At 45.2% G+C, this 23,086-nt stretch overlaps 1 protein-coding gene across 1 annotated transcript in view; it reads right to left on the reverse strand.

Moving 5' to 3' along the window:
* The window catches only part of UBAC2 (UBA domain containing 2), a 149,145-nt gene that overhangs the window by 42,523 nt on the left and 83,536 nt on the right, over positions 1–23,086 (reverse strand). Inside the window, exons 5-6 of the mRNA XM_034758219.1 lie at positions 3,232–3,355; positions 560–607 (exon numbers count right to left, since the gene is read on the reverse strand). Coding sequence (XP_034614110.1) covers positions 560–607; positions 3,232–3,355 — 172 coding nt within the window. The remainder of the gene's footprint in view (positions 1–559; positions 608–3,231; positions 3,356–23,086) is intronic.

Genomic DNA, 23,086 nt, shown 5'->3' on the forward strand with positions numbered 1-23,086 from the left:
CTTCTACAAGGAAGGCAAAACATGAATTTACATCATCACAATGAAAAGGCTAGAGAACTGAATGTTAAAATAAAAGCCTGCAGTCTCTTAAAAACAGATAACAATAAAATACTTGGGTGAATAAATATAAACAAATACTTTATTAGAATTAACATTTCTACTGTATTGTGAATATTAATCATGATGTGTCTAAAGCTACACACACTGCACAAAAATGATATTCTGAGAAAATGATGCCAACCTGCACATTTTAGCCAAGACAGTCTGGTTACTCTTTATAAAGAAGACACTTCTATTGTCAATCTGTCTTTAGCATCAGTCTAGCCAGTGTCCTAGGACTTCTGAATTTAATACTAGAATTTTAATTTCCATTATTGTTCATAATTTGCTGCTGCTCGGAAACTGGATAATTTGCACGAATATGTTTAGTAAAAATAAAAAACCTCCACGCTTTTACAATAAGATACAAGGTTATTTTTAGAGCATCAATAGGTTGGAACATAAATTTATCAAAGTGCTCTAAAACATCACACACCATTTTTGAAATGGTAATACTTACCAGTCCACTTACAGCTACAATCCAGATGTAGGAACCAGAGGTTACAAGCTGGAAGATATAAGAGTAATGATTTTAATATGGGTATTAGTATTTACACAGACGTTGTTTGTGGATTTACTATCCCCTAGTATTATGGTAGGACTTGTGTCTATCTTCTCAAAGTAAACAGTCAGAATCATCCATTTTTGCATAAATTCAGTTCCATAATAGCAGTGGCATACTCCAGAACTAAAAGAGATGGAAAAAGCAGGTGGGATCTGACAGCTGTTCTTTTCCCACAATACTATGCATTTTCTTTTCATTTATCATTATTAAGTTCAACATAATGCTTTGCAGGAAGTCAGTTTATAAGCTACAGAGAAAAACAAGTTTGAAAGACAGATTTAAACAAAGGAAGTGACTCAGCAGCTCAGAGGGAGAGGGAAAGGAGTCCCAAACAGAGGAGGCAGCATAAGTTAAAGGAGCAACTCTTAACTGTGTAGTCATGGAGGTGGCCCAGAGTGGAGGTCAAGTTTTAAGAAATGAAGTTACTCCATCCTTCTCCACACAAGAGAGGGAATCCATTATTTGAATTAAGGTATAGGTATTTAGTCACCTGGAGAAGGTCAGTCTCAGTGCAAGGAAAGGGCCGAAAACCAGACTGAAATTGGTAAAGGAGATTGTTCTGTGAGAGGTAGCCAGAATGAGGCCACTTTCTCCAGAATTTGTCTGCAAAAAGGGTGACTTGAGATGAGATCATAATTCACGAGTGAAGAAAGGGCAAATGAGTGCTCCTCACTCTTAGTGTGGCAATAGCAGTTGTGAATGCAACAGGGAAAGTTCGAGTGAAGTCAGAGTGGTTGGCAGCAGCAGTGATCTATTTGTTAGGAAACTAAGGTAAGACAGCAAAAGCCAGTGATTAAGATGGGAAAGGACTCAGTGGGAGATGTTTTTTTCATATGGTTTTGATGGAGGCAGAAAAGAGAAGCAGATAAGATTTCAGAGGGACCAAGGCAGAATGCGGTGCTTGAGCAGAATGCAGAAAAACCCTCCAAGTGCTCAAGGACAGACAGGATGGAGGAAGGGTTGTTAGAGAAGTGGACATGAGTCAGTATTCTGAAACTGGCCTATTCATCCCAAAACACACTTAACCATTTATTATACATTTACTGGTACTTTCCATGGTAGTTTGAGATATTTTTGAGAATATGTCTAGAATGTATATAAATAGGCATCGTTTCTTATAAATGTGCAAGTCTCCTGTTATATAAATCACCCATTCATTTTTAGAACTTTTTGTGGCTACTATATTCATCTACTGAATACTTAATATTTTCTCATTAGTTTTCCTCTTTATGCTTTTGATATTATGTTCCACATAAGTTTTATTTGTCAAATGGTAATGCTGTGTATGAAAATAAAATATAGCTATCAAAATCTTTAATCAACCAGATTCTTGCTGCCGTCAAACACAGGCAGAATCTTGCTGTGAAGTTACATTAAAGTTATATATACTCTTTCCTGCTTCGCACGGCAGGAAACAAGGAAATAAGAAAAAATCAGTTAATGTCACATCAATACAGTGGTTGAGCTATCAGGATTTTTGTTAAAGTAAAAAAGATTAAGCAAAATAAGAGATATTTCATAACTTAGAGTTTACCCCTTTTTTTCTGGGGAATGACAGAAATAGAAGTTAATGAAATAGCAGTAATCTTGCATACTGGCTCATTTCATCCTACTACAGTAGGTCACTGGCAATAAAAAATCCCTATTGTACATATTTGTCCCCCTTGTTTTAGGTGGTGTTATAAGGCCTGAGGGCCCAGATTATTTGGGGTATTTAGGCGTTGGTATGTTCAGTTTTGCAATGCCTAACTGATTTAGGAGACTAAATCTCATTGTCTGGCGATGCTGGAAGAAACACAGGAGCCAATGGATGTAGTTTAATTAGGCAGCAAATTTATTTATGTAAAATATCTGGGAATAGCCAGCAATAAATTGTAGTGTGTAAGTCGTCGTTATTTCTTTAATCGTTTCCATGTGTTTGGGAGGTCTATTGTCAGACCTCCTTTCCAACCTGGGCCCGCTTGCCCTCCCCTTGTATGAGGATCAAGGGAGCAGGAAAAAGAGGGGGATTGGCCCACTCTGATTCTATGTTTAGGAGGGTAGATGTTGCCAGCCCAATCCCAGGCAGAGAAGTCTTCTCTGGAACTGCCTGGAGTACAACACCCTCCCTCTCTGGTCACCTGGAAAGGCAGTGCCGACCTCCCCTTCCTGATCTCTCCAGGTAAACCTTCCCCTTCCTCCATCTCTGCCACCAATTGCAGAGGGAAGCCCTTCTAAGGACAACAACCCCTTTTCTTCTAGCCAATTAAACAAAGGACCCACCACATACAGTTGCAGTGAACATATTTTCAAAAGTGATTTAGGCATTTAGGAGCCTAAATCCCATCAACTGTCAATGGGATTTTGGCTCCTAAGAGCCTAAAACCCTTTTTAAAATGAGATTTAAGCTCCTAAGTCAGTTAGGCTTTGCAACACTGAGCGCAGCAACACCTAAACACCTTTAAAATGTGGGCCTAAGGTGAAATGTATGGGTGGCAATATTACAAAATTAGCTCGAGGGCATGCAAAATTATAAACTGCTACACTGCTAATTCAATGAAAGGTGAACAAGGAAGCACATACTGTACCTGTAAACCCAGTATATAGACCAATGTCTTGTTTGTGATGGGAAATTGGCCTAATATTTGTGTCACTTGCATCCTTGGAATGGAGCAAAAAAATGGTACAAACAAAGCAAATACAGGACCCAAGCTGTGAAAGAAAAAAAAATAATGTAGACAGTAATTAGAAACGATTTCAAAAGGTCTCAATTAACAAATTAATTCCAAATAACTTAATACCTATCCTAATTTCTTAAATACAAAAATGTCAATTGCATTATGTAGGTTATTTTCCCCAATGTTTAGTTGGGCTTTTTATACTGTCATTCTTTTTTATTTTTTCCTTATTTGTCAAACTAGCAACAAGGACATTTTATTTGGCAAAATACACACTTTGCCGTGAAGACATTATATACAGTTTGAGGACTGATCCTGCTCATATTGCCATTATTCATGTAGTACCCAAAGTGTAATATGTGCTTTACAGACAAAGATCAGACAAGGTCCTGCCCTAAAAAAATACAGTCAAAATAGATAAATGATAAGGGACGGAGTGATGGAGGCATCAGCAAATAATTTAACAGTGTATCTTCCACAGCATGGGAGAGGCAGAAGAAAAAGAAACCACACACCTTCCTGTATGTACAGTGGGGTGGGGGGAAAGAGATTCAAAATTTTCGCTCAGTTCACCCACCAGGGGCATGGGCAGACGTTTTATATAGATCACCAACAGGAAGGAAAATAACACCACCTTACTTCAGGATAAAGATGCTTTTTTGCTCCAAACAGGTGAGTGGCAAGTGAAGAGTTATATAGCACGAGAGAGAGAGGAGAACAGTGCATTCTCCAGGCTGTCTGTTATCCCTAACTCAAAGTGCCTACAGAGTCTGTAAACCCTAAAAGGCAAATCTCGGGCAAATACCCCTGACTATCCAGCTTTGCTGCTTCATGTTGCCAAGCGCTCTGTGGAGCATGGAAGCTCTTAAAGATAACCTGATCCCTGCTTCCCAAAACTTACTAAACTTCTCACATCTAGAAAGAAAATCTACACAAATTACCTGACTAGAACTTCTTTATGCTGAAGTTAAGGTTGAAAATACATATCTGTAACTTAAGGGTAAAAAGAAACTTTAAACAAATATAGTTAAAAAACCCAGCAGCAACCAGAAAGTCAGGATTTTTAGAGTTAAGGTGCATCTTGTAGGAAACAAGCTTTGGAACTGTGGAATTTAGATACACAGATAACAACAGTTCTTTACAAGCCATTCTATTGTCTATACTTTTAAAATTCATTAATAAAATAATAAATACAACCATGTTAAATAAGTAGACAGGAATACCCACAGGCTTGCTGAATTATAATCAAAGCTCCTATTTCTGCAGCCCCTCCCAAAGAGAACTCTCACGGAACACAATGGGAGTTCTATAAGCAGATCAGCAGCATGGTCAGGACCCAAATAACTTGTTGAGATGCTCACTCCACTTTAATTTCACTGATTAGGTTAATTAATGGTGGAAATGTATTTATGAGTTAAACTACTATGAACAACCAACACAGAAGATTCAATATATATGGTAAAAATAGAATTTTTGTGCTCGCTCAAAGAATTGTGGCTATGAATATTTCCTTTGGTTTATGCTCTACCAGCTAAAGACCTCCCCTTTCATCCTCTCTGAAGGTTTCAGTTCTTTAGTTTGGTTACGGGGGATAAAAGAATAAGGCAATTTTTAACATCTTCTATTTTATGCATATGACAAAAATACATTACATAAAATTTTAACTAAAGGAGAGATGCTGAGCAAAATACATTGACCAGTTTAACACATATTCCCTCACATATAAAGAAAATATATCCATATAAACATAATATACAACACCCTAACAGAAATCTGAATTGTTTAAGTTGTAAGAATTCAAAAGCGGGGCTAAAGGTGTAACATGTATAAAGACTCGCTCTACATGACTGCTTGCATAACTTCCACTGGATCCAATGTACCCTGCAGCACATAAAGTATAAGAGAGGAGAGGGGGAAAAAAAAAAAAAAGAAGAGTCCTTCCCTCTGTCAAGACCACTCCCTGCCAATAGTGCATCAAAATTTGTTTTGTCTTATCACTGTCAGAGAAAAGAGTAGTTTGGATACCTAGTTTAGGAATATAGGCTCAAGAATGGAAGCAACAGTTCCCTTCTCCAAAATTTCTTTCTTCAATACAAAAATATCGTATGGAAATAAATTGTGTGCTTCACCCACAGTTGAGAATAAGTGTATCCTGTACCCTTGGAAAATTACTTCTCTGCTTCACCCTAGGAATAACAAAATACCTTTGTAGGGCAGTAACTAAAGGAACAATCCAAATGGACATATCCTGCAAATCAGAATCTATGCACCCTCACATCTTTATTAACATGAGTGATAAGATTTTTAATGATACTTCATAAATCACTATCTACTTTAAACTTCTGAAAAGAACTTCGGCAGAAACATTGTGTATGCAAAGGTGTGAACAAGACATTTTCCAGTTCTGGCTAGAAGGTCTAGAAACTTCATTTATTTATTAGCTTTCAATACAACTATGTAAAGCTTTATTTTTAAAATGTACAGATTTTTATTATTCTTTGTTGTATTTTAACACTGTTTCTGGAGTCTTGGTCTCAGTTAACTCTGCTATCTTGCACTTCTGCAGTAAAATTTATTCATAGAATCATAGAAGATTAGGATTGGAAGAGACCTCAGGAGGTCATCTAGTCCAACCACCTGCTCAAAGTAGGACCAATTCCCAACTAAATCATCCCAGCCAGGGCTTTGTCAAGCCAGGCCTTAAAAACATCTAAGGATGGAGATTCCACCTCCCTAGGTAACCCATTCCAGTGCTTCACCTCCCTCCTAGTGAAATAGTGTTTCTAATATCCAACACAAACCTCCCCCACTGCAACTTGAGACCATTGCTTCTTGTTCTTATTCTCTCTTTATATCCGTATAATAAACTATATCAAATCACACAATACATAATATAAACTAGACTATGTTACACAAACTTATTTAAAAAAATTACAGTACAGTCTTGATTTAAGTTTCAATAATATCTACAAAATAAGCCAACCTGGGGTTATATCCCTGATCATCCTAATAGTCACTGATGGACCTATGAACGTATCTATTTCTTTTTTGAACCCAGTTATAGTTTGGGCCTTCACAACATCTTCTGGCAACGAGTTCCATAAGGTTGATTGTGCGTTGTATAAAGAAGTACTTCCTTAGGTTTGTTTCAAACCTGATGCCTATTAATTTCATTGGGTGACCCCTGGTTCTTGTGTTTCATGAAAGGGTAAATAACACTTCCTTCTTCATTTTCTCCACACCTTTCATGATTTTGTAGTCCTCTATCACAGGGGTCGGCAACGTTCAGCACGCGGCTCGCCAGGGTAAGCACCCTGGCGGGCCGGGCCAGTTTTATTTACCTTCTGACGCGGCAGGTTCGGCCGATCGCGGCCCCCACTGGCCGCGGTTCGCCGTCCCGGGCCAATGGGGACGGTGAGAAGCCGCAGCCAGCACGTCGCTCGCCCGCGCTGCTTCTCGCCGCCCCCATTGGTCCGGGACGGCGAACCGTGGCCAGTGGGGGCCGCGATCGGCCGAACCTGCCACGTCAGCAGGTAAATAAAACTGGCCCAGCCCGCCAGGGTGCTTACCCTGGTGAGCTGCGTGCCGAACGTTGCCGACCCCTGCTCTATCATATTCTCCCTTAGTCGTCTCTTTTCCAAGCTGAATAGTCTGAGACTTTTTAAATCTCTCCTCAGATGAAAGCTGTTCCATATCCTTAATCATTTTTGTTACCCTTCTCTTTTCTATTTCTAATATATCTTTTTTGAAAAGGGGCAACCAGAACTGCACACAGTATTCAAGGTGTGGGCGTACCATGGATTTATGTAGTGGTATTATTTTCTGTGTTATCTATTCTTTCCTAATCGTTCCTAACATTCTGATAGCTTCTTTGACTGTCACTCCACACTGAGCTGATGTTTTCAAAGAATTATCCACAACTCCAAGCTTTCTTTCTTGGGTGTTAACACCTAATTTAGACTCCATCATTGTGTAGGTATTGTTGGGATTATGTTTTCCAATATACATTACTTTTCATTTATTAACACTGAATTTCATCTGCCATTTTGTTGCTCACTCATTCACTTTTGTGAGATCCCTTTGTAATTCTTCTGAGTCTGCTTTGGACTTAACTATCTTGAATTATTTTGTATCATCTGCAGACTTTGACACCTAACCCGTTTATCCCTTTTTCCTGATCATTTATGAATATGTTGAACAGTACTGGTCCCAGTACAGATCTTTATGGGACACTATTTACCTCTCTTCATTCTGAAAACTGACCATTTATTCCTACCATTTGTTTACGGTCTTTCAACCTGTTACTGGTCAATGAGAAGACTTTCCATCTTATCCCATGATTACTTACTTTGCTTAAGAGCTTTTGGTGAGCTTCCTTGCCAAAAGACTTCTGAAAGTCCAAATACACTATGTCCATTAGATCACCCTGTCCACATATTTGTTGACCCCCTCAAAGAATTCTAATAGATTGGTGGGGCATGAGTTCCCTTACAAAAGCTGTGTTGACTCTTCCACAACAAATTGTGTTCATCTGTGGGTATGTCTACACTATGGGATTAATCCAAATTTATATCATTCGAATTTTGGAAACAGATTGTATAAAGTCGAATGTATGCGGCTACACTAAGCACATTAATTCGGCAGTGTGCGTCCAGGTACCGGGGCTAGCGTCGATTTCCGGAGCGTTGCACTGTGGGTAGCTATCCCATAGTTCCCGCAGTCTCCTCTGCCCATTGGAATTCTGGGTTGAGATCCCAATGCCTGATGGGGCCAAAAACATTGTCGCGGGTGGTTCTGGGTACATCCTCTCCCCTCTCCAGGGAAGCAATGGCAGACAACCGTTTTGCGCCTTTTTCCTGGGTGAACAGTGCAGACGCCATTCCCCGGCAAGTATGGAGCCCACTCAGCTCAAGACAGCAGTCATGAACATTGTAAACACCTCGCGCGTTATCGTGCAGTTTATGCTGAACCAGAACCTGCAAAACCAGGCGGCGAGGAGTAGGCTACGGCAGCGCGGCGGCGAGAGTGATGAGGACATGGACATGGAATTCTATCAAACCACGGGCCCTGGTGCTTTGGAGATCATGCTGTTAATGGGGCAGGTTATAGCCATGGAACGCCGATTTTGGGCCCAGGAAACAAGCACAGACTGGTGGGACCGCATAGTGTTGCAGGTGTGGGATGATTCCCAGTGGCTGCGAAACTTTCACATGCCTAAGGGCACTTTCATGGAACTTTGTGACTTGCTTTCCCCTGCCCTAAAGCGCCAGAATACCAAGATGAGAGCAGCTCTCACAGTTGAGAAGCAAGTGGCGATAGCCCTGTGGAAGCTTGCAACAACAGACAGCTACCGGTCAGTCGGGAATCAATTTGGAGTGGGCAAATCTACTGTGGGGGCTGCTGTGACGCAAGTAGCCAAAGCAATCACTGAGCTGCTGCTACGAAAGGTAGTGACTCTGGGAAATGTGCAGGACATAGTGGATGGCTTTGCTGCAATGGGATTCCCTAACTGTGGTGGGGCGATAGATGGAACCCATTGGCACCAGAGCACCAGAGTACCCAGTACATAAACCGCAAGGGGTACTTTTCAATGGTGCTGCAAGCACTTGTGGATCACAAGGGACGTTTCACCAACATCAACGTGGGCTGGCCGGGAAGGGTTCATGACGCTCGCGTCTTCAGGAACACTTCTCTGTTTAAACGGCTGCAGCAAGGGACTTACTTCCCGGACCAGAAAATAACCGTTGGGGATGTTGAAATGTCTATAGTTATCCTTGGGGACCCAGCCTACCCCTTAATGCCATGGCTCATGAAGCCATACACAGGCAGCCTGGACAGGAGTCAGGAGCTGTTCAACTACAGGCTGAGCAAGTGCAGAATGGTGGTAGAATGTGCATTTGGCCGTTTAAAATGTCACAGGCGCTCGTTACTGTCTCGGTCAGACTTCAGCCAAACCAATATCCCCATTGTTATTGCTGCTTGCTGTGTGCTCCACAATCTCTGTGAGAATAAGGGGGAGACCTTTACGGCGGGGTGGGAGGCTGAGGCAAATCGCCTGGCTGCTGATTATGCGCAGCCAGACACCAGGGCAATTAGAAGATCACACCAGGAAGTGCTGCGCATCAGAGAAGCTTTGAAAACCAGTTTCATGACTGGCCAGTCTACAGTGTGAAAGTTGTGTTTGTTGAAAACCCGCCCCCTTGATTGACTCATTCCCTGTAAGCAAACCACCCTCCCCCCTTAAATCACAGCCTGCTTTTAAAGAAAATAAAGTCACTATCGTTTAAAAATAATGTATTCTTTATTAATTGATTATAAACATAGGGAGAGAACCGACTAGGTAACCTTGGTGAGGTTTGGGAGGAGGATAGGAGGGAAGTAAAAGGCCACTGAAAAAATTCAATATAATGACAGCCTTTTGGTTGGGCTGTCCACTGGGGTGGAGTGGGAGGGTGCACGGAGCCTTCCCCCTCCCCCGTGTTCTTACACGTCTGGGTGAGGAGGCTATGGAACATGGTGCGGGGGGAGGGAGGTTATACAGCGGCTGCAGCGGCACTCTTATCCTGCTGCCGTTCCTGAAGCTCCACCAGACGCCGGAGCATGTCTGTTTGATCACGCAGCAGCCCCAGTGTTGCAGCCTGCCACCTATCATCTCGAGCGTCCCTCATGACCTTACGTTCACTGGCATCTTTCCTGTACTTAGATACCGTGTCCTTCCACTCATTCAAATGAGCTCTTTCATTGCGGGTGCATTCCATTATTTCCGAGAACATCTCGTCTCGGGTCCTCTTTCTCCGCCGCCTTATCTGAGATAGCCTTCGAGACGGAGGCTTGAAAAATTTGCAGCTGCTGGAGGGATGAAAAAAAGGAGAGAAGTTTTTAAAATGATACATTTTACAGAACAATGCTTATACTCTTTCATGGTGAACAACACTATTCACATTACATAGCACATGTGATTTCAGTACAAGGTCGCATTTTCCATCTTAATATTGAGTGCCTGTGGCTTTGGTGTTAGAGATCACAGACGCAGGTCCGGGCAACAGAATTCGGCTTGCATGCGGCCACGGTAAGCCATTGTCTTTCGGCTTCTGCGCCCTCCGTTCCCATATACCAAGCAAAGCCCATTGACTGCTGCGGTTTTCCTGTTAACCTTCAAAAGCAGAAAACAAACTAAACTCCATCCCCCATCCAATTCTCTGGGATGATCGCTTTATCCGTCCCCCCACCGCGTGGCTGGTATCAGGGAAGATCCCTGCAGAAACCAAACTAACCCCCCTTCCCGCCATGAATTATCTGGGATGATCACTGTACCCCTCTCCCCACCGCGTGGCTGGTATCAGGGAAGATCCCTGCAAGCCAAAGGTGAAAAGCTCAGCACCAATTCCTCTCCCCCCCTCCCGCCCCCGCGCTTGGCTAACTGCAGGGAAGGATTTCTTTTCAGCCACAGGCAAACAGCCCAGTAAGAACGGCCACCTCTGTCCCCTTAATTAAATTCCCGTATTTCAACCAGGTTACCATGAGTGATATCACTCTCCTGAGGATTACACAGTGAGATAAAGAACGGATGTTGCTTGAATGCCAGCAAACACCGGAACCATACGCTGCCAGGCTTTGTCATGCAATGATACCAGATTACTTGCTACTAGCATGGCGTGGTCAAGTGTCCTACCAAGGAGGACAGAATAAGGCTGCACTGCCCAGAAACCTTCTGCAAAGGCTTTTGGAGTACCTCCAGGAGAGCTTCATGGAGATGTCCCTGGAGGATTTCCGCTCCATCCCCAGACATGTTAACAGACTTTTCCAGTAGCTGTACTGGCAGCAAATACATCCCAAGTCCTTAGGGCAAATTAATCATTAAAAAATGCTTGCTTTTAAACCATGTTTTATATTTTAAAAGGTAAACTCACCTGAGGTCCCTTCCATGGGGTCATGGTCTTGGGTACTGGCTTGGGAGGGTACTTCAGTCAGGCTGAGAAAAAGATCCTGGCTGTTGGGGAGAACGGATTGCTGGGTGCTCCCCGCAAGTTCGTCCTCCTCCTCTGCCTCCTTCTCTTCCCTGTCCGCAGAATCCTCAGGTGTGGCTGATGAGATTACCCCCGCCTCGGAATCCATGGTCAGAGGTGGGGTAGTGGTGGCGGCCCCCCTAGAATTGCATGCAGCTCAACGTAGAAGCGGCATGTCTGCGGCTCTGACCCGGAGCGACTGTTTGCCTCCTTTGTTTTCTGATAGGCTGTCTGAGCTCCTTGACTTTCACAGAGTCCCTATTGTGGCCTCTCTCCATCATGCCCTTGGAGATTTTTTTCAAAAGTTTTGGCATTTCGTCTTTTCGAACGAAGTTCTGCTAGCACTGAATCCTCTCCCCATATAGTGATCAGATCCAGTAACTCCTGTACGGTCCATGCTGGTGCTCTTTTTCGATTATCGGCCTGCATGGTTATCTGTGCTGATGAGCTCTCTGTGGTCACCTATGCTCTCCTGTGCTGGGCAAACAGGAAATGAAATTAAAATGTTCGCGGGGCTTTTCCTGTCTACCTGGCCAGTGCATCTGAGTTCAGATTGCTGTCCAGAGCTGTCACAATGGTGCACTGTGGGATAGCTCCCGGAGGCCAATACCATCGAATTGCGGCCACACTAACCCTAATTCAAAATGACAATATCGATTTTGGCGCTACTCCGCTCGTCGGGGAGGAGTACAGAAATCAATTTTAAGAGCCCTTTATTTAGAAATAAATGGCTTTGTTGTGTGGACGGGTGCAGGGTTAATTCGATTTAACACTGCTAAATTCGAATTAAACTCATAGTGTAGACCAGGCCCGTGTGTCTAATACTTCTGTTCTTTACTATAGTTTCAGCCAATTTGCCTAGTACTGAAATTAGGCTTACAGGCTTGTAATTGCCAGGATCACCTCTGGAGCCTTTTAAAAAAACTGTCATCTCATTTGCTATCCTCCAGTCATCTGGTATAGAGACTGATTTAAGTGTTAGGTTACATACCAAAGTCAGAAGTTCTCCAACTTCATATCTGAGTTCCTATCGAACTCTTGGGTGAATACCATCTGCTCCTGGTGACTTATTACTATTCAATTTAGCAATTTGTTCCAAAACCTCCTCTTCTGACACCTCAATCTGGGACAGTTCCTTAGATTTGTCACCTAAGTAGAATGACTCAGGTATGGGAATCTCCCTCACATCCTCTGCAGTGAAGACTGATGCAAAGAATTAATTTAGCTTCTTTGCAATAGCCTCATCTTCCTTGAGTGCTCCTTTAGAAACTTAATTGTTCAGTGGCCCCACTGTTTGGCAATCTCCCTCTTTCTGATGTACTTAAACAATTTTTTTGCTGTTAGTTTTTGAGACTTTTGCTCATTGCTCTTCAAATTCTTTTCTGGATTGCCTAATTATATTTTACATTTGACTTGCCAGAGTTTATGCTCTTTTCTGTTTTTCTTAGTAGGATCTGACTTCCAATTTTTAAAGGATACCTTTGTGCCTCTAACCACTTCTTTTACTCTGCTAGCCATGGTGGCATTTTTTTGGTCTTCTATGCTTTTTTAACATGGGGTACACATTTAATTTAAGCCACTAATATAGTGTTTTTAAAAAGTTTCCATACAGCTTGCAGGCATTTCACTCTTGTGACTGTTCCTTTTAATTTCCATTAAACTAGCCTCATTTTTCTGCAGTTCCCCTTTCTAAAATTAAATGCTGCTTTGGTGGGCTTCTTTGGTATTTCCCCCCCAACAAGGATTTTAAATTTAATCATATTATGGTAACTATTACAAAGCAGTTCAGCTACCCTCTTGGACCAGATCCTGTGTTCCATTTAGGATTAAATAAAAAATTGCCTCTCCCCTTGTGGGTTCCAGGACCCAGTCAATATGTGGATAGTTGAAATCCCATATTATTATTATTATTGAGTTTTTTATTTTTAAAGCCTCTCTAATCTCCCTAAGCATTTTGCAGTCACTGTCACCATCCTGGCCAGGTGGTCAGTAATATATCCCTACTGCTATATTCTTATTTTGAGAGCATGGAATTACTATCCATAGAGATTCTATGGAACAGTTTGATTCATTTAACATTTTTATTATATTTGACTCTGTTTTCTTTCACATATAATGCCGCTCCCCTATGAGCACAACTTACTTTGTCATTCCTATACATTTTGTACCCCAGTGATTGTCATCATTACACCAAGCTTCTATGATGCCTATTATATCAATATCCTCATTTAATACCAGGCACTCAGGTTCACCCATTTTAGTATTTAGACCTCTAGCATTTGTAAGCAAGTATTTATAAAATGTGTCACTTTTTAATTGACTGCTTTCATGTAGTGTAATTGAATGGGATTCTTCTTCATTTGACTCTTTCTTCAGTTCCTACATGTACTTTATCAACTTCTATCCTCTCCACTTTACTAGGATATAGAGAATCCCTGTTAATAGATCCTTCCCTATGGGAGTGTCTGTCCAAACCCAGTGCTCCTCTGTACCCGTCAGGTTTTTCAAAAAAAACCCAAAACAAAGCAAACAAAAACACATACCTTTCAATTTGCCAACTTTTTCTTTATATTTCACATTATCTAAGGAATTATTCCTTATTATCTAAGGAATCCATAATCACAGTATACATGCATACATCCATCATAAAATTGCATGCAAAAGTAGTATTCATAGAATATCAGGGTTGGAAGGGACCTCAGGAAGTCATCTAGTCCAACCACCTGCTCAAAACAAGACCAATTCCCAACTAAATCATCCCAGCCAGGGCTTTGTCAAGCCTGACCTTAAAAACCTCTAAGGAAGGAGATTCCACCCTAGGTAACCCATTCCAGTGCTTCACCACCCTCCTAGTGAAAAAGTTTTTCCTAATATCCAACCTAAACCTCCCCCACTGCAACTTGAGGCCATTACTCCTTGTTCTGTCATCTAGTACCATTGAGAACAGCCTATATCCATCCTTTTTGGAACCCCCTTTCAGGCAGTTGAAAGCAGCTATCAAATCCCCCCTCATTCTTCTCTTTTGCAGACTAAACAATCCCAGTTCCCTCAGCCTCTCCTCATAAGTCATGTGCTCCAGCCCCCTAATCATTTTTCCTGTATTATCAGAACAGTGATCATATATAACTTCCAAATGTTCTCTGACCTGTGAAAAAACGGTTACCTACCTTCTGTAACTGTTGTTCTTCGAGATGTGTTGTTCACGTCCATTACACATTAGGTGTGCGCGTGCCGCGTGCATGGACGTTGGAAACTTTTTCCCTCAGCAGCTCCCGTCGGGCCGGCAGGGACCCCCTGCCCTCCCGCCAGAGCGGCGCCCCCCTCTAGCGTATATATATCCCTGCGGGCCTGACCCTCCCTCGCTTCCTTCTTGCTGGAGACTCCAACAGAGGGGAAGGAGGGTGGAGAGTGTAATGGACGTGAACAACACATCTCGAAGAACAACAGTTACAGAAGGTAGGTAACCGTTTTTTCTTCTTCGAGTGATCGTTCACGTCCATTACACATTAAGTGACTCACAAGCTTACCATTGGAGGAGGGTAGGAGTCAAGGAACAATTGATTGAAGCACAGCCCTGCCGACCACTGCGTCTTCTCTGGTCTGGTGATGGATTGCGTAATGGGCTGTGAATGTATGTACCGACGACCAGGCTCCTGCTTTAGAGATTTCCTGGAGTGGAACCTGCGCCAAGAAAGCCGCCGAGGATGCTTGGGCCCTAGTCGAGTGAGCCCTGATCGCCGGGGCTGATACATTGGCGAGCTCATAGCATGTGCAAATGCAAAGCACAATCCATGCTGACAAGTGTTGAGCCGAGATAGGCTGGCCTTTCATTCTCTCCGCAATGGCAACGAACAGTTGTGTCGACTTGCGGAATGGCCTGGTCTGTTCCAGATAGAAAGCCAAGGCTCTTCGGACATCGAGGGTATGCAGGATACGGTGGCTTGGGTTCATATGGGGCTTAGGGAAGAACACGGATAAACAAATGTCCTGCCCCATATGAAATTGCGTGACCACCTTAGGAAGGAACTTGGGGTGCGGCCTCAGTTGCACCTTATCCTTATAAAAAACTGTATATGGGGGTTCCGAAGTGAGGGCTCTCAACTCCGATACCCTCCTAGCTGATGTGATGGCCACTAGAAACGCTACCTTCCATGAGAGGTGCATGAGGCAGCAAGAGGCTAAGGGTTCAAAGGGCGGTCCCATGAGTTTAGTTAGGACCAGGTTAAGGTTCCATGCGGGGACCGGCGGGCGCGAATAGGGAAACACCCTCTCCAGCCCCTTGAGGAATCGGACTACTGTGGGGTTAGAGAATACCGAACCCCCCAACTCTCCCAGGTGGAACGCCGATATGGCGGCCAGATGCACTTTAATTGAGGCAGGGGCGAGCCCTTGATGCTTGAGGTACAGCAAGTAGTCCAGTATTGATGGGATGGAGGCCCGGAGAGGCTGTATGAGATTACGCTCGCACCAGAGGGAGAATCTCTTCCATTTGGCAAGGTAGGTCGCTCTTCTGGAGGGCTTCCTACTACCAAGAAGAAATTGCTGGACCTGGTGGGAGCACCTATGCTCCGTATCGTTTAGCCAGAGAGATACCACACCATGAGATGTAGTGACGGTAGGTTCAGGTGGAGTAGGCGACCCCGGTCCTGCATGACGAGGTCGCGATGGAGGGGTAGGGTAATCGGGATGGTCAATGACAGTTCTAGCAGGGTCATGAACCAATGCTGGCGTGGCCATGCCGGTGCGATGAGGATGACTGTCGCCTTGTCCCTGCGGGTCTTGAGAAGGACCCTGTGGATGAGCGGGAATGGTGGGAAGGCATACCTCAGGCTCCCGCCCCACTGAATCGCGAAGGCATCTGCCAATGATCCCAGGCTTTGGTTCTGGAATGAACAAAACTGAGGGCATTGGCTGTTGTCCTTGGTGGCGAAGAGATCCACCTGGGGAAACCCCCACCTCTGGAAGATTGAATGCAGGATGTCCTTTCTCAGCGTCCATTTGTGCATGTGGTACGACCTGCTGAGGCGGTCTGCTAACCCGTTTTGGACCCCTGGGAGATACGCTGCCAGTAGTTGGACTGAATGGGCTATACAGAGGTCCCATAGGAGGAGAGCCTCGTGACAGAGGGGAGAGGATCGGGACCCGCCCTGCTTGTTTATGTAGAACATGGCGGTAGTGTTGTCCGTCAGAACTGACACGCTGTGGCCTTCTATGGTAGCGTGAAAGGTCTGGCAGGCAAGGCGAACTGCCCTTAACTCCTTCAGATTGATGTGGAGCAACCTTTCTTCCCTGGACCATAAACCCTGGGTCCGCAGGTCCCCTAGGTGCGCCCCCCAACCCAGGTCCGACCCATCTGTCACTAACGTCAGGGTGGGCTGTGGTGTGGCAAAAGGGACCCCTTCGCAAACTTGCTGCTGATCGAGCCACCAGTGGAGGGAGTTTGATACCCGAGCTGGGATTGTCACTACTAGGTCTCTGTTGGGGCGATATGTTTGGGCTAGCCACAACTGTAACGGTCTGAGTCTCAGGCGGGTATGTCTGACTACGTGTGTGCAAGCCGCCATGTGCCCCAGGAGTTGCATACAGCATCTGGCCGTGGTCGTGGGAAACTGTTGGATGGAGCTTACGACCTTTTGAATGGCCAGGAACCTGGAAACTGGAAGACTTGCCCATGCCGCCACCGAGTCCAGGGCTGCTCCTATGAAATCCAGTCTCTGCGTGGGGCTCAGTGAGGACTTGGGTACATTGACCAGTAGGCCGAGCTTGCGGAACACCTGTAATGCCAGTGCCACGTGGGAAAGGACCTTGTCCTCCGACCTGCCCACAAGGAGCCAGTCGTCCAAGTACGGGTATACCCGCATCTTCCTTTTTTGAAGAAAGGCTGCCACCATGGACATGCATTTCATGAACACTTGCGGGGCCGTTGCTAGGCCAAAGGGTAAGAACGCGAACTGGAAATGGTGTTGATTGATGGTGAAGAGCAGGAACTGCCGGTGGGCAGGGCGGATGGCGATGTGAAAGTATGTATCTTTCATATCGAGGGCAGCGTACCAATCCCCCGGATTCAGGGATGGGATAATAGCGCCCAGGGAGACCATACAAAAATGTGCCTTGACCAAAAATTTGTTTAGTTAGCGTAGGTCCAAAATAGGACGGCGGCCCCCTTTTGCTTTGGGAATAAGGAAATATCTGGAGTAAAACCCTTTCCCTCTTAGGCCTGGAGGGACCTCTTCCACCACTCCTACTTCAAGGAGGCCCGCACCTCCTGCATAAGGAGTTGCTCGTGAGAGGGGTCCCTGAAGAGGGACAGGGATTGGGGGTGAGAGGGAGGGGGCGAGGAAAACTGAAGGGTGTATCCCGCCTCCACCGTGCGAAGGACCCAGCGGTCCGATGTTATACGGGACCAAGCACGGGAGAAATGGGACAAGCGGTCCCTGAAACATAGGGGAGGATCAGTTATAAGGGACGGTACGCTGTCCTCGATCGCAGCTTCAAAACCCTTGCTTATTTCCCAGCTGCGGCTTGCCTTGACTTTGGCCCTGGTTAGGCGTATTGTTCCGTCTACGCCTGTTGTCCCTGCCCCTTCTGCGGTACGGTTCCTGTCTAGGATGAGGGTGGTACTGCCTCTGCAGTGGTTGGGGCTTAAAGGGTTTCCTCTGAGTCACTGGAGTGTGCATTCCCAACGACTTGAGGCTTGCTTGAGAGTCTTTGAGGCTATGTAATCTGGCATCCGTCTGGTCTGAGAACAAGCCTGACCCCTCGAACGGGAGGTCTTGCAAAGTGTTTTGTACCTCTGGGGGAAGGCCGGAAGCCTGTAGCCATGCCGAGCGCCTCATCACCACTCCTGACGCGATTGTCCTGGCAGCTGCGTCCGTGGAGCCAAGCAAGGCCTGCAGAGAGGTCTTGGCTAATGCCTTCCCTTCGTCCACTAAGGCAGCGAACTCGGGTTGTGAACCCTGGGGCAGGGAGTCCTTAAACTTGGAGACTGATGCCCAAGAGTTGAAATTGTGTCTGTTCAGAATCGCTTGTTGGTTAGCGATCCTCAACTGGAGGCCCCCGGACAAGTAGACCTTCCTACCAAATAAGTCCAAGCGCCTTGCCTCCTTGGCCTTGGGGGCCGGGGCTTGCTGGTCATGCCGCTCTCATTCGTTGACCGCCGAGACGACCAGCAAACAGCGTGTTGGGTGAGAAAAGAGGAAGTCGAACCCTTTGGAAGGGGCGAAGTACTTCCTCTCTACGCCTTTCGCTGTTGGTGCACTGGAGGCCGGTGTTTGCCATACCGTCTTATAGTTAGATTGTACAGTTTTTATGAGCGGGAGCGCGATCCTGGAGGGGCCTTCCGGGCTTAGGATATCAACCATGGGGTCCTCCTGCTCTACTGTCTCCTCCGTCTGCAACCCCAGATTGAGGGCTACTCGGCGGAGCAGTTCCTGGTGCGCCCGATGGTCAATCGGAGGAGGGCCGGACACTGTCGTGCCCGCCACGGCTTCATCTGGTGAGGAGGAAGAGGTTAGGGCCTTCTGAGCGTCCTCCTCTTCCTGCAACTCCTCACCGACTGGGCGCTCCTCTGGGGTCTGTCTTATCTGAGACAGTGCCGGGCTCAGTGCCGAGTAGGCTCTCTCTCGCTCTGGTGGTCGGAGACCGTGGCCTCCTTGCGAGAGGAGGGGTGCCCCTGCGGGGAGTGGGACCGGTGTCCCAAGGGGCCAGATCTCGAGGTCCTGGGCGAGGGGCCTTGCTGGTGGTAGGCCCAAGGGGTCCAGAATGGCCAGTGTCCTGGCTGGCCCCATTGTGGGTGCCAAGTGGCTTCGTGTTCCCTACCGGTCGGTGCCCTGTGGGTAAATCTGCTGGACTGGCCCGAGTCTGCCTCCGATACCATGGACGGTGACCTGGATGGCCATGGTGGTGCCGTGGGTCGGTGCCGGTCCGGGGTCGTAGAGTAGTGCCTCCGTGACCGGGACTAGCGTCTTGCCGACCTGGACTGGTACCGGTGACCTCGGGACCAGGAACAACTGCGAGTGGTCGGTCTCGGGGATCGCGTGGCTGACACGTCCCGGTGCCTACTCGAGTAGGACTGCTGGGTCGGTGCCAGGCTCTTATTCAGGCCCGACGGCTGTGCGGCCCTCTGGGTAGCCAGGAGTCCACCGAGGTGGAGCTCGACCGGAATCGGCACCGTGAATGGTGCCAAGACGGTGACCGTGATGGGCGTACCATTGCCAGCTTGCCTCTGGATGGCAGTCTCGGCGGATTGTCCTTGGCTTGGAGGGGGCCCTCAGTGGACAATACGATGAGGTCCTTTGCTGCCTCAAACGTGTCCAGGGTGGAGGACTGTTCCAAAAGCTCCTCCAGCCCTTCCCTCCTCACTCCATGCACCTATCCTGGGGCTCGACGGGCCTTTCGGCACCAGAGCCACTGGCACCGGGATCTGTCCTGGGGCTGCCATGCCCTTAGGCGCACTTGAGGTCTTCGCGGGCGCTGCCCTCGTATGTGGGGAGCATTCTCGGGCCTTGGGCTGGCCCTTCGATTTTGCTGGCGAAGATGACCGGTGCAGGGGGCGGTCCTGCTGTGTCAGTGCCATAAGCTTAGGGTGCCCCGCCGGTGCCAGATCACGAACCGATGCCGGGGCACTCCGCACCGAAGTTGACGGTGCCGCGGCCTGCTGTGCCGAAGAGGAAGGGCTGTAATGCAGCCTCCAGAAGCAGCTGCTTAAGGTGAAAGTCTCTCCCTTTCTTAGTCCTGGGCTTGAAGGCCTTACAGATCTTGCAGTGCTCTTTTTGGTGTGCTTCCCCCAGGCAACGGAGACACGAGTCGTGGGGATTGATTATCGGCATAGGCTTGCGGCACATGGCACAAGCCTTGAAGACTTGGGTGTGCGGCATGCCCCGCCACCCAGGGCCGGTGTCGGGATTGACCAAACACCTAACACAAAGGAGCTTAACTACTACTAAAAGAACTGATAACTGCTAAGATTAACACTAGCTACTAAGAACTGATAACTGCTAAGAGTAACACTAACAACTAACGCTAAGGGACACTCTCAAGCAAGAGACAGAGTTGTTCCAATGCCGTCACAGATGGTAAGAAGGAACTGAGAGAGGGTCGGGCCCACAGGGATATATATACGCTAGAGTGGGGCGCCGCTCTGGCGGGAGGGGGGACTCCCTGCCGGCCCGACAGGAGCCGCTGAGGGAAAACGTTTCCGACGTCCGTGCACGCGGCATGCGCACACCTAATGTGTAATGGACGTGAACAATCACTCGAAGAAGAATTATAATTCCCTGTATTTTGAGCAAATACCTTCACAGTTTGCCAAAACTATAGTGTACTTTTCAGGTTTTATTCCTTCTGTACTAAATAATGACTCAAAACACACACACGCTTTACAATTAAGAGTGCACTTAAGAAGGGAAATTACAGAAAGGAATTTCCCATGACCACTACTGCTTTTTAACACAGATAGTAAACATTAAAAGTTTCCTTAAATGCTAATATCTACTGCAAACTGCAACAAACAGAAAATGTCATCTCAAGATCAGGCCGGTGACACATCTAATCCAGTATCCTGTGTCTGACGATGGCCAGATTCCAGATAACTGAGAAGATGATGCAAGAAACGTGAAAGCAGACAATCAATTATTGGTGATAGCAATCAATCAGTTAGCAACTGGTTTATGCCCTGAAAGATTTGGGGTGATGCCCCTTAAAAATCATAATTAATGTAACTGCAGATGAGATGCTCTCCTTATGTCTCTTCCTTTTTTTAATATTACTAAAATGTTGGTCTGAATATCTTGAGGCACTGAGTTCCACAGGCTAATAATCCATTGTGTAAAAAAAAATTTCCTCTTATCAGTTTTAAATTTGCTTCTTTCCAATTTCATTTGCCATGCTTATGTTTTTATACTAGAGCTTCTGATTTACTTTCTTTACACCATCATGTTCTGTACTTTTATCATGCCCAGTTTTATTCATTTCTAACTCCACTCTGTAACACTAGTTTTATGTCAGATTAATTCCACTGAAATTCAGTGGAGTTACCTCAACCTAATCCAGTGCAACAGAGAGTAGAATCAACTTTCCTGCACTCGACTGTTCAATTCCTTATAACAGACACAATAGCTAATATCAATCCATTAGAAGATCTACAGCAAACTCGGGTTGTGTTTTTTAAAACGTTTGCCACAACAGCAAACGTAATTTTCACACAATACCATAACTGACTACCTCAATATTTCTTCACTTTAGTTGCCATCAGAGTTTAGCAACCAACTATTGCATTGTCTGTCTTTTTGGTTAAGTAATACATGTTTATTTTAAATAGAGAGGATGACCTTCACAGCAATGTGAGATTGAAAAGGCCTATTCACTCATCTCATTAACAATAAAGGATTGGTTCCTACATTTTTGACTGCCTTGGTCAGCTCCATTTCAAATGTTCAAAACACAGATGTTATACAATTTCATTGGGAGACTACTCCCATTGTTAGAACTTCTGATATTTACTCTAAAACTTTATTTTATTTAGTTTCAATCCATACCTCCTACTTATACCAATCTGGACTTGAGATGGGTTCTGAATGAAGTTCAGTTTCTCAGAGAAGCAAAATCCTGACATTGTGAACAGCTCAGTGCAGATACAGACCAATACAGAAATCGTTTAAACTCACTCTGAATCAGGGGTATCAAACTCATTTTGTGTAAAGGGACATATTCTGCACTTTTAATTATGTTATATGGTTTGGGCATACATTTAGGACTATACACTTTCATTGATCTACAGCTGTTCTTCCAAAGATGTCAATGGGAGTTGAGCACATGAATCAAAGGTTGAATATGGTATTTATAGCTGACTAAGGCCCGGATCCTGAAATTTATAACACACAAGTAGATGTCTGTGTCCACTTCAATCCTTACAGGCACAACAATCCGCCCACACCTTGTAAATTACAGGACTGGATCCTAAAACTTTGAATTAATGTAATTGTTCAATAAGGTATTATCCCAGTCAATATCACTCAGTGGGAAAACATGCTCTCCTTTAGGACCACTTCTGTTTCTGGCCTTTCCTTCTCCTCCTTCACCATCTTCATTTTCTTTCCCTCTTTTCTGTCTTTGTGTCTCTCCTTTCTTCCCTCTACATTTCCTTTCCTGCAGTAATTTCTAAACCCCCTCCCAAGTGGATTCATTCACAGCCCCTACCCCATTCTATCCACAAAATAATCAGCTATAAAATAATTTATGCTGACCTTTCAGGTGTCATCATTAGAATTTAGAGTCAATACCACAATCAGATAAATTGGGAGTTTGGGGGGAGGATGGGAGAGTGGTTGTGACAATTTCTCAAAGCCAAAGTTTCAGACTATCTACAAACTGAGTTTATGTTCTGTTCTGATTTGGATCATTACCTTTGCAGCCATGGGGGCTAGAAACTTACATTTTCAAAAAAGTGAAAGCTTAGAATCTGAATATGAACAGAACAAACTTTTTGAACATGCCACACGGATAACATATCCAGGCCACAGACCTACTGTAACACAATGCTCTACATTTACACGATCATCACTTAGAAAAGTACATTCAATTTCGGTACCCTCATTGCAAAATAAACATAGCAAAGGTTTAAAAGAAAAGCAATATGTTATACATGTTATGTTATTGGTGTTATTTATTTAAACAAATGAAAAGGAGGGTTTTCATAGCCTAAAAGTTTAAAGTGACTGGATCTATTTTGTATGGAACACAGAAAAACAAAACCCAGGAGA

Source organism: Trachemys scripta, chromosome 1, assembly GCF_013100865.1.
Source record: "Trachemys scripta elegans isolate TJP31775 chromosome 1, CAS_Tse_1.0, whole genome shotgun sequence".
Lineage (NCBI taxonomy): Eukaryota > Metazoa > Chordata > Testudines > Emydidae > Trachemys > Trachemys scripta.